The 18,311-nt window shown below is 37.9% G+C and overlaps 1 protein-coding gene across 6 annotated transcripts in view; it reads left to right on the plus strand.

Annotated features, from left to right (window-relative positions):
- Positions 1 to 18,311, plus strand: part of LOC105490473 (chordin like 1) — a 127,888-nt gene that overhangs the window by 21,254 nt on the left and 88,323 nt on the right. For all 6 annotated transcript variants that reach the window (XM_071089254.1, XM_011756135.3, XM_071089253.1 and 3 more), the window contains exons 3-4: positions 11,503 to 11,615; positions 14,547 to 14,640. In XM_071089254.1, the coding sequence (XP_070945355.1) occupies positions 11,503 to 11,615; positions 14,547 to 14,640 (207 nt within the window). The remainder of the gene's footprint in view (positions 1 to 11,502; positions 11,616 to 14,546; positions 14,641 to 18,311) is intronic.

Raw genomic sequence — 18,311 nt, forward strand, 5'->3', positions numbered from 1 at the left:
AAAGTGGGATCATGTGATATTTTTCTTTGTGTGTCTGGCTTATTTCACTTAGTGTAATGTATACCAAAGAATATTTTCAGCTATACAAAAGAGATCCTGTTATTGCCATAAGATTGGATTGACTTGGAGGACATTATGCTAATGAAAGAAACCTAGTTTAAATATAAAGACACAGATGGGTTAAAAGTAAAGGGATGGAAAAATATGTACTGTGCTAGCTCTAATCAAGAGAAAGCTGGAGTTGTCATATTAATTTCAGACAAAGAAGACTTTAGGACAAGGAAAATTATCCTGGAAAAATGAGGGGCATTACATATTAATAAAGGGGTATATTCCTCAAGAAAACATAACAGTCCTTAATGTGTTTGCACTTAACAAAGCATCAAAATATGTGAGGCAAAAACTGATAGAAATGCAAGGAGAAATACAAACTATTATAGCTGGAGGCTTCTATACCCCTTTATTAGTAATTTATAGATCCATCAGGTGAAAATCAGTAAGGACGTAGTTCAATTTAATCATCAGTCAACCAGATTTAACTGACGTCTGTAGAATACTGCATCCAACAACATGAGAATATACATTCTTCTCAAGATCACATGGAACATTCACCAAAATAGACCATATTCTGGGTCATAAAGCATACCTTGTGAAACACAAAATAATAGAAATCATACAATGTATACCTCCACGCCATACTGGAATTAAACTAGAAATCAGTAACAGAAACCTGTACAATTCCAAATTATTTAAAGATTAAAAACCACACTTCTAAATAATACATGGGTCAAAGAAGAAGTCTCAAGAGAAATTTTTAAATATTTTGAGCTAAAAGAAAATGGAAATACAACTTATCAAAATTTGCAAGCTGCAGCAAATGCAGTGCTTAGAAGGAAATATATAGCAAGGAATTAATATATTAAAAGTGGAAAGATTTAAACAATAATACAGACTGCCACCTTGGGAAGCTAGAAAAAGAAGAGTAAATCAAATCCAAACTAATCAATAGAAAATAAATTTTAATGGCTGCAAAAATACAGTTAGATAGAATGAATAAGATGTAGTATTTGGTAGCACAATGGGGTGCTTTTATGGATTGTGACATTGGTCATTTCTAAACTTTTTGCCTAAACCAGAATCACAAAGATATTCTCCTTGTGTGTTAGAAATTTTAAAGAATTAGGTTTTAAAGTCTATAATCCATCTTGAGTTTATTTTTATATATAGTATGTGATGTGGATTAAGGTTCATTTTAGTTTATGTTTTGTATATTACTATCCAAATATTTAGGCAGCATTTGTTGAAAGTACTATCCCTTTTCCATTGAATTCCCTTTACACCTTTGTTGAAAATCAATAATTGACCACATGTGGGTAGTTTTTGAATCTATTTTATTCTGTTGATCCATTTGTCTAACATTTTGCCAACACCACGTTGTCTTGAAAACGTCAGTCTGTTGTTGTTGTTTTTGCTTTTGAGACAGAATCTTGCTCTGTTGCCCAGGCTGGAGTGCAGTGGCACAATCTTGGCTCACTGCAACCTCTGCCTCTCAGGTTCAAGAGATTCTTGTGCCTCCGCCTCCTGAGTAGCTATGATTACAGGCGTGTGCCACCACGCCTGGCTAATTTTTGTATTTTTAGTAGAAACAGGGTTTCACCAGGTTGGCCAGGCTAGTGTTGAACTCCTTGCCTCAAGTGATTTGCCTGCCTCAGCCTCCCAAAGTGCTGGGATTACAGGCATGAGCCACCACACCCAGCCAAAAACTGTAATTTTATATTAAGTCTTCAACATGTTTCTTTTGCAAAATTGTTTTGGCTATTCTACTTTCTTTGCCTTTCCATATACATTTTTCATTAGATTACCAATTTTTATAAAAGATCATGCTGGTAATTGGATTTAGATTGCATGGAATCTATAAATCACATAGGAGACAACTGATATCTTAACAATTTTGTGTCTTGCAATCCATAAGTAAAATGTATCTCTCCATTATTTAGGCCTTCATTGATTTCTTTCATCAGTGTTTTTTAGCTTTCTGAGCGAAGATTTTACACATATTTTGTTAGATTTATACTTCAGTATTTTCAAGTTTTGGGGGAAGCTATTGAAAATAGTACACTTTCAACATTCAATTTCTAATTGTACATTATAAAATATATAAATGTGATTTATAAATTCTCTATAGTAACTTTTTAATAGATTCTTATAGATTTTCTATGTAGAAAATTATGTCCATTTGTGAATAGAAAGTTTTATTTTTTTACTTTCCAGTATATAGGCCTTTTATTTGTTCTTCTTACCCAATTTCACTGGCTATTATCTCCAGGAGTAGTGAAGCAGACATCCTTGTATAATTCCTGATCTTAGGGGTAAAGCAGTCTCTTGCCATTAAGTGTAATGTTAGCTATAGGTTTTTTGTAGATGCCCTTTATCAGGTTGAGGAAATACTCATTCTACTTTGCTGAGACTGTCTGTCATGAATGGATGTAGAATTTTGTCAAGTGATTTTTCTGCATCTGTTGCAGTGATTACACGATTTTCCTTCTTTGGTTTGTTGATATGGTGAATTACATTGATTGGATTTTGAATGTTGAACTAGCCCTGGATTTCCAGGATAAGCCCCACTTGCTCATAAAGTATTATCTTTTCTACATATTGTTAGATTTAGTTTGTTAACATTTTGTTGCGAATTTTTGCATCTGTGTTCTTAAGGGATATTGGTCTGTAGTTTCTGTTCTTGTAATATATTTATCTGGTTTTGGTATCGGTGTAAAGCTTGCATTAAATATTCAGTTGGGAAGTATTCCCTCCTCTTCAGTTTTCTGGAAGGGTTTGGTAGAATGTTTGATATAATTCACCAGTGGAGCCATCTGATTCTAGAATTTTTTTTGTAAGAAAGTTTTCAACTACAATTTAAATTCCTTTAAAATATACAGGACTATTCAGGTTAGCTATCTTTTTTGTTTTTTGTTTGTTTGTTTGTTTGTTTGTTTTTTGTGAGACAGAGTCTTGCTCTGTCACCCAGGCTGGAGTGCAATGGCGTGATCTCAGCTCACTGCAACCTCTACCTCCCATGTTCAAGCGATTCTCCTGCCTCAGCCTCCTGAGTATGGGATTATAGGCACCCACCACCATGCCTGGCTAATTTTTGTATTTTTATTAGAGATGGGGTTTTACCACGTTGGCCAGGCTGGTCTTGAACTCCTGACCTCAGGTGATCCACCCACTTTGGCCTCCCAAAGTACTGGGATTACAGGTGTGAGCCACCACACCCAGCCTCAGGTTAGTTATCTCTTTTTGATTGAGCTTTGGTAATGTGTGTCTTTCAAAGAATTAATCCATTTTATGTTGTTTCAAGAATTAATCATTCTGTGTTGTTAAACTAACTGGCTTATAGTTATTCACAGTGTTCCCTTTTTACCCTTACCCTTTTAATGTCTGTAGTCACTGCAGTGAAGTCCTCTTTTGTGTCTCTAATCTTAGTAATTTTTGTCTTCTCTCTTTTTATCTTTGTTAGTCTTGCTAGGGGTTTATCAATTTTATTGATCTTCCTAAAGACCCAGTTTTGATCTCACTGATTTTTTCCTATTGATTTTCTGTCTTCAATTTCATTGATTTCTGCTCTTTATTATTCTCTCTCTCTTTTTTTTTTTTTTTTGGTTATTTTGTCCTACTTTTTCTAGTTTAAGATAATGATTTGAGACTTTTCTCCTTTTCCAATATAGGTATTTAATGATATGAATTTCCTTCTAAGTGCTTTTTTAGCTGAATCCCTAAGTGATGTGCTGTGTTTTCATTTTCATTTAGTACAAAATACTTTCTAATTTCCCTTTTGATTTCTTCTTCAACCCACAGACTATTTATATGCTACCGGCTTCTAAAAAGTGGTTATCTTCCTGTGCTGGGATTATGTATAATGTTCCTTGCTTCTTTTCTATTGTTGCCCTTCTTGTGTGTTTGTGTATGTTTTCCGGTTTTCTACATTGAGCATGTATTAGCTTTCTAATTAGAAAAAAGCCAATGAATATAAAATAACACTCTACATTTTATAGCACTTTATAATTTACAAAGTGCTTCATTTAATCCTCTGACGTCCACTTGAGAAACATAATATTTCACAGATGTTGAAAAGGTTGTCAGGGTTTGAGTGACTCACCCAATGAGGTTATCAGGATTTGAGTGACTTACTCAATGTCACACAGATAGAGTAGGTTAGGACTCAAATCTAGATTTTCTGTCTCCCAGTATATTGTTCTGAATAAATTGAAAATAAAGTTTTGAAAAATAAATTGGAATTCACCTTGTGGGTATTTGGAAAGATTCATAGAGGTTCTTTGAAGCAATCATTGATACGAGGCATCTATCTCAGTTTAGTTTTAATTTAAATCTCTGATTACTAGTGAGGTTAAATATCTTTTAATATTTATTCTCTGGTATTGTTTGGCCATGTCGCCACCCAAATCTCATCTTGAATTGTAACTCCCACAATTACCATGTGTCATGGGAGAAACTCGGTGGGAGGTCAGTTATGGGGGCGGGTCTTTCCTGCACTGTTCTAATGATAGTGAATCAGTCTCACAAGATCTGATGGTTTTTGAAAAGGGAGTTTCCTGGCACACGCTCTCTTCTCTTGAATGCTGCCATGTGAGATGTGCCTGTCACCTTCCGCCACGATTGTTAGACCTCCCCAGTCACGTGGAACTGTAAGTGCAATAAATCTCTTTCTTTTGTAAATTGCCCAGTTCCAGGTATGACTTTATCAGCAGCACGAAAATGGACTAATACATTCTCTGTTCCCATTTCTTCTTTTCTGAATTGCTGTTTCTATACTTAGATTATTTTTCTATTGGATTGGTTGGTCCTAATTGATTTGAATGATTAAAATCTTCCAGTACTAATATTTTGTTTACTATTTGTTCAGAATATCTTCTCTTAGTTTCCTGCTTATCTGTTTTTATTATTTCAATTTTGATCTTCAGGAAAATGTGCACTGGAGTGAGGAAAATTCGTGTGTTTGTTATAAGAGGAGTTCGTGTGTTTGTTATAAGAGGAGTATTGCTTTATTTTGATGAAAAGTGGGAGATAGAAGAGGATGGGATTAGAAGATAAGCCACTTGATCTTGGAAATTCAATTTACCAATCATTTGTCAGTTGCTTACACTTGCATATTGCCTATAATTGCTTATTGCCCACAGTGTACTAGGCCATGTGATGAATAGAGAGTAAAGAATAAATGTTACCTACTTTCAGGGACACTGATGGAGAAATATAACATGTAAAGTAAGGCAGTTAACATGGTATGTGCTCAAGTGAACTGTGGTATAAGATAAGCAGTGGCTCTCAAAATTTCTGTTCCAGCAAAGGGGAGTGAGTGGTTTGAGTTAGTTGGGAGTTGTATTAGTCAGGGTTCTCTAGAGGGACAGAACTGATAGGATATATGTATACATGAAAGGGACTTTATTAAGAACTGACTCACACGATCACAAGGTGAAGTCCCACAATAGGCCGTTTGCAAGCTGAGGAGCAAAGAAGCCATTAGTGGCTCAGTCCAAGCCCCAAAACCTCAAAAGTAGGGAAGCCAACAGTGCAGCCTTCAGTCTGTGACTGAAGGCCCGAGAGCCCCCAGCAAACCCCTGGTGTAAGTCCAAGTGTCCAAAAGCCGAAGAACTTGGAGTCTGATGTTCAAGGGCAGGAAGCATCCAGCATGGAGGAAATATGAAGGCCAGAAGACTTAGCAAGTCAGCTTCTTCCACCTTCTTCTACCTGCTTTTTCTAGCCATGCTGGCAGCAAATTGGATGGTGCCCATCCAAATTGTGGGTAGGTCTTCCTCTCCCAGTCTACGGACTCAAATGTTAATCTCCTCTGGCCACACCCAAAAATACCCAGAGACACCCAGATACACCCATATAGGATACACCCAGAAGGATACTTTGCATCCTTCAATCCAATCAAGTTGACACTCATTGTTAACCATCACAGGAATTGTTTATGCAAGAATTCTGTAAGTTGAATGGGAGCAGGGACTTTGTATAAAAATTTTAGCTCATTTCATCTGCAGCACTTAGCATGTTGCCTGACAGTTAGTGCTCAAATATTTGTTTAATGATTGAGTGATGTTAACATGTGTAGGCAAAGCCAATTATAGAGACCTAACACAATGCATAGTCTATCGTTCCTATACCACCAACAAACAGCTCTGAGAATGTTCTGATACATCCACATTTCAGACATTAGCTTGCATTTCCAAAGAAAGGGAACACAACCTTTTCAAGAAAAAGAACACGTGATATGCACCCTTTATCATTGTAACAGAGCAGTAGTTAAAATTTTGTATTGCTGACTATGGCCTTACAGTATAGTTTGAAATCAAGTAGTGTGATGCCTCCAGATTTGTTCTTTGTACTTAGTCTTGCTTTGGCTATGTGGGCTCCTTTTTGGTTCCATATGAATTTTAGAATTGTTTTTTCTAATTCTATGAAGAATGAGTGTGGTATTTTGATGGGGATTGCATTGAATTTGCTGATTGCTTTTGTCACTATGGTCATTTTCACATTATTAATTCTACCTGTACATGAGTATGGGGTGTGTTTCCATGTACTTGTGTCGTCTATGATGTCTTTCAGCAGTGTTTTTAGTTTCCCTTGTAGAGGTCTTTCGACTCCTTTGTTAGACATGTTCCTAAGTGTTTTATTTTATTTTATTGCATCCTTTGTAAAAGGAGTTGAGTTCTTGATTTGATGCTCCGCTTGGTCGCTGTTGGTATATAGAAGAGCTACTGATTTATGTACATTAATCTTGTATCCAGAAACTTTGCTGAATTCTTTTATCAGTTTTAGGAGCTTTCTGGAAGAGTCATTAGGGTTTTCAAGGTAAACAATCATATTGTCAGCAAACAGGGACAGTTTGACTTCCTCTTTACCGATTTGGATGCCCTTTATTTCTTTCTCTTGTCTGATTGCTCTGGCTAGGACTTCCATTACTTTGTTGAAGAGGACTGGTGAGATTGGGCATCCTTGTCATGTTCCGGTTCTAAGAGGGAATGCTTTCAACTTTTCCCCATTCAGTATTATGTTGGCTGTGAGTTTGTCATAGATGGCTTTTATTACATTAAGGTATGTCCTTTGTATGCTGATTTTGCTGAGGGTTTTAATCATAAAGGGATACTGGATTTTGTCAAACGCTTTTTCTGCATCTATTGAGATGATCGTGTGATTTTTGTTTTTATTTCTGTTTATGTGGCACACCACATTTATTGACCTACATATGTTAAACCATCCCTGCATCCCTGGTATGAAACCCACTTGATCATGGTGGATTGTCTTTTTGATATGTTGTTGGATTCAGTTAGCTACTATTTTGTTAATGATTTTAGCATCTATGTTCATCAGGATATTGGTCTGTAGTTTCCTCTTTTGGTTGTGTCCTTTCCTGGTTTTGGTATTAGGGTGATGCTGGCTTCATAGAACAAATTAGGGAGGGTTCCTTCTTGCTCTATCTTGTGGAGCGGTGTTAAAAGGTACCAATTCTTCTTTGAATGTCTGGCAGAATTCTGCTGTGAATCCACCTGGTCCTGGACTTTTTTTGTTGGTAATTTTTAAATTACCATTTCAATCTCGATGCTTGTTATAGATCTGTTAAGGGTATCTAATTCTTCCTGATTTAAGCTAGGAGGGTTATATTTTTACAGGAATGTATCCACTCTTCTAGGTTTCCTAATTTATGTGTGTAAAGGCGTTCATAGCAGCCTTGAATGATCTTTTGTATTTCAGTATTTGAAGATACTCCTGTTTCATTTCTCAGTGAGGTTATTTGAATTTTCTCTCTTTTCTTGGTTAATCTTGCTAATGGTCTATCAATTGTATTTATCTTTTTGAAGAACCAGCTTTTTATTTCACTTATCTTTTGTATCTTTTTTTTTGTTTCAATTTCATTTAGCTCTGCTCTGATCTTGGTTATTTCCTTTCTTCTGCTGGGTTTGGGTTTGGTTTGTTCTTGTTTCTCTAGCTCCTTGAGGTGTGACCTTAGATTGTCTGTTTGTACTCTTTCAGACTTTTTAATGTAGGTGTTTAGGGTTATGCACTTTCCTCTTAGCACTGCCTTAGCCTTATCCCAGAGATTTTGATAAGGTTCTGTCATTATTATCATTCAGTTTGAAGAATTTTTAAATTTCTATCTTGATTTCGTTTTTCACCCAATGCTCATTCGGGAGCAGGTTATTTAATTTCCATGCATTTGCGTGGTATTGAAGGTTCCTTTTGGAGTTGATTTCCAGTTTTATTCCACTGTGGCCTAAAAGAGTGCTTGATACAATTTCGATTTTCTTAAATTTATTGAGGCTTATTTTATGGCCTATCATATGGTCTGTTTTGTAGAAAGTTCCATGCTCTGTTGAATAGAATGTGTATTCTGTGGTTGTTGGATGAAATATTCTGTATATATCTTGTAAGTCCATTTGTTCTAAGGTATAGTTTAAATCCATTGTTTCTTTGTTGACTTTGTGTCTTGATGATCTGTCTAGTGCTGTCAGTGGAATATTGAAGTTCCCCACTATTACTGTGTTGCTGTCTATCTCATTTCTTAGGTCTATTAGTAATTGTTTTATAAATTTGGGATCATTGTACTGGTATAAAAATAGGCATATTAACCAATGGAACAGAATAGAGAACTCAGAAATAAACCCGAACACTTACAGCCAACTGATCTTCAACAAAGCAAACAAAAACATAAACATAGGGAAAGGACACCATTTTCAACAAATGGTGCTGGGATAATTGGCGAGCCACGTGTAGGAGAATGAAACTGGATTCTCATCTCTCACCTTGTACAAAAATCAACTCAAGATGAATTGAGGAATTAAACCTAAGACCTGAAACTATAAAAATTCTAGAAGATAACATTGGAAAAACCCTTCCAGACATTTATCGGGGGAACACACCCCCAATATTTCAATGTAGGTTCTTTCTATTTTCCATAAGTGTCAGCTGGCTGAGAAATAAAGAGAAAGAGTACAAAGAGAGGAATTTTACAGCTGGGCCACCGGCCAGGGGTGACATCACATATTGGTAGGATGGTGATGCCTACCTGAGCCGCAAAACCAGCAAGTTTTATTAAGGATTTCAAAAGGGGAGGGGGTGCAAGAACAGGGAGTAGGTCACAAGATCACATGCCTCAAAGGGCAAAAAGGAGGCCAAAGATCACATGCTTCTGAGGAAACAGGACAAGGGCAAAATCAGAAACTCCTGATAAGGGTCTAACAAAGATCACAAGGCAAAGGGCAAAAGCAGAATTACTGATAAGGGTCTATGTTCAGTGATGCACGTATTGTCTTGATAAGCATCTTAAACAACAGAAAACAGGTTCGAGAGCAGAGAACGGGTCTGACCTCAAATTTACCAGGGTGGGGTTTTTCCCCACCCTAGTAAGCCTGAAGGTACTGCAGGAGACCAGGACGTATTTCAGTCCTTATCTCAACCACATAAGACAGATGCCCCCAGAGTGGCCATTTATAGACCTCCCTCCAGGAATGCATTCCTTTTCCAGAGTAATCCTTGCTAGGAAAAGAATTTAGTGATATCTTCCCAACTTGCACATCCATTTATAGGCTCTCTGCAAGAAGAAAAATATGGCTCTTTTTGCCCGACTCCGCAGGCAGTCAGACCTTATGATTGTCTTCCCTCGTTCCCTAAAATTGCTGTTATTCTGTTCTTTTTCAAGGTGCACTGATTTCATATTCTTCAAACACACATGTTTTATAATCAATTTGTACAGTTAACACAATTATAGTGGCCCTGAGGTAACATACATCCTCAGCTTATGAAGATAACAGGATTAAGAGATTAAAGTAAGACAGGCATAAGAAATTATGAAAGATTTTTTGGGAGCTGTTAAATGTCCATGAAATCTTCACAATTTATGTTCCTCTGCTGTGGCTCTAGCCAGTCCCTGTGTTCGGGGCCCCTGGCTTCCCGCAGCAGATATTGGCTTAGGCAAGGATTTCATGACCAAAACCCCAAAAGCAAATGCAATAAAAACAAAGATAAATAGCTGTAGCCTAATTAAACTAAAGTGCTTTTGCACGGCAAAAGGAACAGTCAACAGAGTAAACAAACAACCCACAGAGTGGGAGAAAATCTTCACAATCTATACATCTGAAAAAGGACTAATATCCAGAATTCACAATGAACAAATCAGTAAGAAAAAAAAAAAATCCTACCAAAAAGTGGGCTAAGGACATGAATAGACAATTCTCAAAAGAAGAAGATATACAAATGCCCAACAAACATATGAAAAAATGATCAGCATCACTAATGATCAGGGAAATGCAAATCAAAACCACAATGCGATACCACCTTACTCCTTCAAGAATGACCATAATCAAATGCAATACCACCATACTCCTTCAGGAATGACCATAATCACAATGTGATACCACCTTACTCCTTCAAGAATGACCGTAATCAAAAAATGAAAAAACAGTAGATGTTGGTGTGGATGCAGGAAATGTAAACTAGTGCATCCACTATGGAAAACAGTGTGGAGATCCCTTAGATAATTAAAAGTAGAACTACCATTTGATCCAGCAATCCTACTGCTGGATATCTATGGAAAGGAAAAGAAGTCATTATTCGAAAAAGATACTTGCACATGCATGTTTATAGCAGCACAATGCACAATTGCAAAATCATGGAACCAACCCAAATGCCCATCAGTCAACAAGTGGATAAAGAAATATATATATATTTTTTTCTTATATATATATATTTCTTATATATATAGAGTGAGTATATATATATATATGTTTCTACTGAACATATATATATGATGGAATACTACTCATCCATAAAAAGGAATGAATTAACAACATTTGCAATGACCTGGATGAGATTGGAGACTATTATTCTAAGTGAAGTAACTCAGAAATGGCCAACCAAACATCATATGATCTCACTGATATGTGGGAGCTAAGCTATGAGGATGCAAAGGCATGAGAATGATACAGTGGACTTTGGGCATTTGCGAGGAAGAGTGGGAGGGAGACGAGAGATAAAAGACAACAAATATGGTGCAGTGTGTACTGCTAGGGTGATGGGTTCACCAAGATCTCACACATCACCACTAAAGAACTTACTGATGTAACCAAATACCACCTGTACCGCAATAACTTATGGAAAAATAAAATAAAATTTAAAAAGATTTTGTACATCGTTGTCAGACAAACCTGGGTTTGAGTCCCATCTCAGCTTCTTACTGGTTATATGACTCTTGATTTTCCTTATCTTTAAAATGAGACTAATAGCAATGTCTACCTTATGGGTCATCGTGGTGAGGATCCAGTGAGTGAAGTATATATAACACTAATCCCCTAATAGGAATTATATAAATACTCACTATGCCTCTTCCCTTGATGTGTAATAAAATGGGTGGAACTTGTGATTGCTTTTGAATTTTGTGACTTGGTTGATGTTTCCTAACCGGCATATTCTCCATCTCCTTCTTCACAGATTCAGAGACATATTGCATGTTTCAAGACAAGAAGTACAGAGTGGGTGAGAGATGGCATCCTTACCTGGAACCTTACGGGTTGGTTTACTGCGTGAACTGCATCTGCTCAGAGGTACAATCTCTCATGACATGTGATTTCCCAGTTTGCTTCTCAGCATGCAGAGAGGCCTTCAGTGCCCAAATGGCCAGTCACTGTGGGTGATACAATCCTGAAAGAAAGTAAAGAAGCAGACTGGTCGCTCTGTCTCATGCCTATAATCCCAGCACTTTGGGAGGCTGAGGCAGTGGATCACTTCAGTCCAGGAGTTCGAGACCAGCATGGGTAATATGGCAAAACCCCTTCTCTACAAAAAGTACAAAAATTAGCTGGGTGTGGTGGCACATGCCTGTTGTCCCAGCTAGTTGGGAGGCTGAGGTGGGAGGATCACTTGAGCTTGGGACTTCTAGGCTGAAGTGAATCGAGATTGCACCACTGCATTCCAGCATGGTTGACAGAGCAAGACCCTATCTCATAAAATAAAAGAAGAAAGTAAGAAGAAGATTGCAAGGAAAAATAAACATTTTCTGTCTTCTGTCCTCTCTTGCTTTTTGGCTTGATTTTTATGGGTTCTCTGAGTATTTGCTATGGACAGATATTTATGATCTCTTAGCCTAATGATATAGGGCATGGTTGCAGAAGGCAGAAGAGCCTGATAGTGGGAGTGGAGGTGAAAGCTCAATAGAATGTTTAGATTGTAAGACAAAGTAGTTTTTGAAAATTATTTTAAGGCTGACCTTTAGGGAGAATATTAGGACAAATTATAAACTGGTTCATTGGGAGAGTGGATTTTATGTTGTCTCAGCCAATAACTGTAATTAAGACTGAGTTTGTGAAACCTTGGCCTGTACCTCTTAAGGATTAGAGTTCCCTTGGCTTAGCCTTGGCTCCTGTCCAGTCATTTAGAAAGGATTTTGCATGGCTTGAGTGCCATCTTTGCAATAGGTAAAGCAGGTTGTTCCATCTTCTTCCCATGGTCTTGACCCAGGAGCATAGCTCTGGTCCATCTTTCTGAACAAACCTCTACCATCATATGTTAGGCTAGAGTTTCTTGTTGTCTGCACTATAGATATTTGGTTGGGGGCTGTCCTGCGCATTGTAGGATGTTAAGCGGTATCCCTGGCCTCTACCCATTGGATGACAAGAGCACCATCCCCAATCATAATAACCAAAAATGTCTCCAGACCTGGCCAAGTTGCCTGGGGAGCAAAAATCACCCCTGGTAGAGAAGCGGTGCACTAGGCAAATTGGAAAGGGAGGCCTTGTACTAGGCATTGAGAATTCTGAACTTACACAATGGATCTTCAAGACCAGCTTCTTACTTGAGACCTTGTGTAAGGACTGCACCTCTTCCCTCATGCCCAGCTAGAGCAGAAACAATCACTTGCAGCCTGATTCATTTACCATTTGAACATAATTTTGGGCTGTCAGAATTTTGAGCATGTGGAAACATAATTATCAGGTAACATCAGGCAGTATTAAGAGGCTATGAGGTTCTAGAACAAAGACAGACCAAGTTTCCAACCCTGCCTCTGCCACTTATGAGCCACTGGACAAGTTGCCTGACCTCAGTGATATTCGTTCATCTTCCTCTTTTTATAAATGGGATAGTGATATTGCCATTTCATAGGGTTCTGGAACGGATTAAATTTACAAATCCATTTAAATCATTTAAAACAATGCTTAGTCATGGTAAACATTCAAGAAATGTTAATAGCTGTGATTGTCATCATTGCTGTCCTTATCATTGTGGTTGTCATCATCATTATTATTATTAATCTATTAACTCTAGAACAGAATTCAGTATGTAGCATTAAGGAGGATTCCATTTAGACCTCAGCTGGGAGGTGTGGTTTCTGATGTGCTTCAGTGATTTCAATTCAAGATTATACCACCTGCCTCTGAGAAGTGTGATATGTGAGGAGCTTCTGTGTGTTGCCAAATGCAACACTCCAAAAAAATTATTCTAGAAAGTACACAAGAAAAGGAAAAGGTTGTGATAAGGCAATTCCAATTTGGATAAAAGAAGCCTGCCTCTTTAAATGGTTAGGGCATGTATTAAATAGATCATTTGGGGATTGATTAACTGCCTGAGATGGCCTGATTTTGTCGGATTCTTGACGCGACACATTGAAGATGGACAGCTAACCATTGGGAGCTGAGGCTTCGCTGTCTGCAAGGCAGTCAAAATGTTAAAATGATTGATCCCAATGCCAACAGCTCAAGCACAAGGCATCTTCTATTTCTAGGTCCTCTTCACTACTTTATTCCCCCACAACAGCCTGACAAATACAAGTAGCCCTTGCTGCAAATGATTTATGGATGGTAAATGTAAATGAAAAATTTATTTCCGGAGTATGTCTTTCTTCTAGAAATGATTGTGAGCTGTCAGAGCGAGGGATCTTGGAATTGTAGATCAGGCAGGGACGCAGTTGCCCCACCCAGGCATACTACCTAATCAGCTAAATTGCAAACTCTAGCTTGTTCTCAGAAGAATTTTGGCTAAAAAGGAAATGAGAAGAATCACTCGGCCCACTGGGCCAAGGCAGAGTTATATGGAATCCAGGATCCATCTGCTAGGGATGCCTCCTTGCCCAGGGCTGGGTAGCAGCTCAGGGGACCCATTGCTCATTGTGTCTTTCATGTTATTGGACAGGTGATTATGAAATCAGAGTAGGTTCTTGGAAAAGACATGCAGCTAAAGCTGGGGAATGGTAGAAATGCCATAGAGCCAGGCCAGAAGAAGCCTGTCACAATTAATGGGAAGCTTTGAAAATTGGAGGAGTGGTGATCTCAGCCTTAGAAAAATATGCCAGTAAACTATCAACCAACCCAGGAGAGGTGCTGGTGATGAGAAAAGGAAAGAAAATGTTGAATGCATTCAGCTTATTGGGAATGCATTATTCACTGCCTGGGTGAGTCCCTGCATGACTGTTTCCCAAACTGGCTTGATCCCAGCGACCTTTGAAAGACATTTATTTTTTCTCATTGCCTTCTCTTTTTCAGAATGGGAATGTGCTTTGCAGCCGAGTCAGATGTCCAAATGTTCATTGCCTTTCTCCTGTGCATATTCCTCATCTGTGCTGCCCTCGCTGCCCAGGTAAAGCAGTTTGTCTCTTTCTTTCCTAGCTGTGGTTCTCTATCTTCCCTCTTCACCCAACTCATCTCATCTCCATAATTCCCCAGAAGGGAAACTTCCAGACAGATAACAATAGGAACCTTTAGGCAGTCCAAACTGGCCTCTAAATACTTTTTATAGCCCAAATGGGGTACATTCTAGGCTCTAATAAGTTATTGGGTACCCAGTAACAGATTTTTATTGGCATTTTAATCATTTGAAGGTGGGTATCAATCGGAGATGGAAATTGTGGCCCAGAGATTTTCTGCTGTAAGCAGCCTCTTCCTGCCATGGGCAGCAGGCACCAGGAGAGTTGCAGCATGGCGGCATGTGTCTTATGCAATTAGTGCTGGAATTGCATCCGAGCATAGCTTCTAAATTATGAGGGGGCCGTTCATAAATCAAAGGAGCTGACCCAGTGAGGTTTATGACAGTATAAAGCTGCCTGCCTGCTGAATAGTCACCTCCTCCAGACTGCACAGTTATTATGTACACATTGTTAAAGAGTAATTCTAAGGGGCAGCCAGGCAGAGATTTTTCGCAAGGCTGTTAGGATGTCTACTTTCACGATTTGCAGCTAGGATATTTGTCTGAGGCAGGGGCTCCCTCAATGACACTTTGTTCACGTCTGACTGGGGCCTGATTCCGACCCCAAAAGTGTGTGGAATAATTCAGAGAATGCCTGTGGGCCCAATGGCAGTCCTAGAAAAAGCTACTTGACACTCTTGGGATCTGTCAAGTACAAGTCTTATCATCCTGTAAGTTGATTCTATTTCTCTTTAGGGTGGAAATTCTTGAACTAGGGTTCCTGGGTGGGCTTTTGAGGGTCAAAGAACCCTTTAAAATTGCTTGCAGTTTTTGATGTAACTATGTATATGTGTAAATTCCTTTAGAGAACATCCGCAGCTTTATTGTCAGTCCCAAAGGGGTGTTCACGAAGAACCACTACCCTAGCTAAGGTATACACGGTGCTTTTTAAGTGGTGAGGAACTTCCAGAACTTATAAGAGAGAAACCAAATGTATCAGGGCAAAAAATCTTAGGAATAAGGCTGGGAATGGGGTTCAATGAAAACCCAGTCAACTGAAATGTTCCAAGAGTGGAGGATTTTTTTTTTTTTTTTAATGGAGAAGAAACACCCAAACTCTTTTTGTCACCACCTTTATAATATATATTTTCCTGCATCAGTAAATACACCCTAATGAACAAAAGTGATTTCCAGATGGCAGATCATGCCATATCACAGGTTTTTAAATTGTGAGTGTTAGTGCTGATAGTATATGCTTTAAGATGTCAGAGAGTGACTCGGCATATGACCAACCTAAAAGTTGCTGGGGTTTTTTTGGAATCAGTCCCTAAGCGAGGCTTACTGTTTCTGTATGTGTTCATTTGCTTCTTCTTCCTAAACTGGATTGCAAAAATGTGGTATGGGCAGCGGGGTGTGGGGGTGGGGGTGCTCTGGTAAATGGGAACAATGTTTCTGATAAAGTTGTCACTCTGGAGAGCTTTTTTTTTTTTTTTTTTTTTTTTTTTTTTTTTTTTTTTGGTCAACCTGCCAGGTAGCCTGTCAGATAGTCTTATAAAAACTTTTTATTCCCCAGAAGTCTCCAAAAGTGGTCTAATGTCATAGGAACTTATCTAAACTTCTGTGTAAAGATTGGTCTTCCCTGGGAAGAAGGTTGAGGCATGACCCAGACCCAGAGCATACGGCAAAAGAACATAGAATAGAATATGGCTGCACCTACCCCAGATGCCTAACAGGAGGCAAGTATTGAGAAAAAGGGAGAGTATAAGCTAGCAGTTATTTTGAGAGAAAAATAAAGTGTTAAAAGAACTGAGCTCAAAAATTCCAGAGGTGAGAACATTGAAAGAAATAAACACCATTATCGTTAAGACTTAAAAAGCTCATTTTATGGTATGGAGGATAGAAATAAACTATTCCTTTTCTTTTCCTTCTTGCTCTTGCAGCTCACTTCTCCATAAGTTCATTTTTCTTCTTGTTAACTATAACCTTTAACAGCTCTTTCTGTGGGTAATAGTCCTAAAATTCCCTAGTCCTTATATACCAAAAAAGTATTTACTTTGCAATCATTCTTGAATGATAATTTGTCTGGGTATGAAATTATATGTGCATGTTCATCTCCCCTCAGCACTTTGAAGATACTACTAAATGGTTTTTTGGCTTTTTTGTTTGCTTGTTTATTTGTTTGTGGTTAAGAATTCTGCTATTTGTAGTTCTTTTGTGGGTTCTTCTGTTTTTTGTTTTTGTTTTTTCCTTCTAGCTTTTAAAACTTTCTTCTTTTCATTGATGCACACAATGGGATGTGTAAGTTTGATTATTCTCTTCAACCTGCTCAGCAGATGATTTTTTCAGCCAAAGGAGTCAAATTTCTCATCAATTTTTAGTCAGTTTTTTGAAAATTATCTCTTCACCTTCTTATTTTTTCTCATTCTCAAACTTGTCTTTGTTGTATATTATTGCATCTCATTTAATTTATCCTTTATGTCTCCTTTAATTTTCCCTCCTGATATTCTCCCTAAAATGATATATTACTTCAAGTCTATTCTCCAATTCATGAATTCTTTCCATGCATACTATTTAGGCCATCTGTTGGGGTTTGTTTGTTTCCTTGTTTATTTTCAATAACCTTGTTTCCCCTCAGGTTTTCAAGTTATTTAAAAAGACATCTACATGATGCTAATTTATAACCTGTTATTGTTTTGGGGGATCTTATTCTCTTTTTTACCTCTTTAAAATATTTAAATGTTTATTTGAAGTCCATTTCAGATTGTTGAAATATCTAAATATTTTTAGATGTGAATTGTCACCTTTGCTGGGTTTCTTGACAGCTTTTCTCAGTCCTGAATTTTCCTTGGTTTTCTACTTTTTCTTTCAAAGCTCATTATCCATGGGTGTTTTTGTTTGTTTGTTTTTGTTTTTGTTTTTTCTTGCATGAGCCCTTCCTTGTGGAATGGTTGTTGCAGGCTTTATAGTTCACTTTGCTCTAAACCAGGTCATATATTAATGACTCAGTTTGGGCTGCCTCATGCCCGAATGGTCTATTTCTACCTCTGTTTTCTTGTGCACTACTAGTCTCTGATAATGATCATGGACAGAGACCTCATCTACAACTGCCTACCTTGGACAATCAGTGTTTTTTAGGGAACACTGAATGGGGAGAGCTATGTCAGCCCCTGTTTACGTGTGAGTACTATGACCCTAGTCCCCAACTTCGCATGGGAAGCCACTTGCAAGCTGCAGTTTCTCCTCAGCCATTTGGATCCAAACTACCCATATTCAGTCCCAGCTGCTGATGGACCATATGGCTTTGGCTCCCACTTATTGCTGTACTTTCCTCCTCTATTTTATTCCACAAAGAGTTTTTTTATGTTTCTGAATATGATTTTACAGTTTCCACATTTTATTTATTTATTTTTCTAGTTCCACATTTCATCTCTCTTTGTTTTGAAAATAACAGGGAGATTTCTCATGTGCTCTCTTTGCCATATTGAACCAAAATGCAACCAGCTATTCTTTCTTCCTACTGAAGATAAAGCAAGAGTAAATAGCTTTAAATCATAGCAGAGAGGAATGGAGCTTTACAAAAGGAAGAACTTTGGAACACCATGGCTGTTAAATCCTAGAATAAATGA

This window comes from Macaca nemestrina, chromosome X (genome assembly GCF_043159975.1).
Source record: "Macaca nemestrina isolate mMacNem1 chromosome X, mMacNem.hap1, whole genome shotgun sequence".
NCBI lineage: Eukaryota > Metazoa > Chordata > Mammalia > Primates > Cercopithecidae > Macaca > Macaca nemestrina.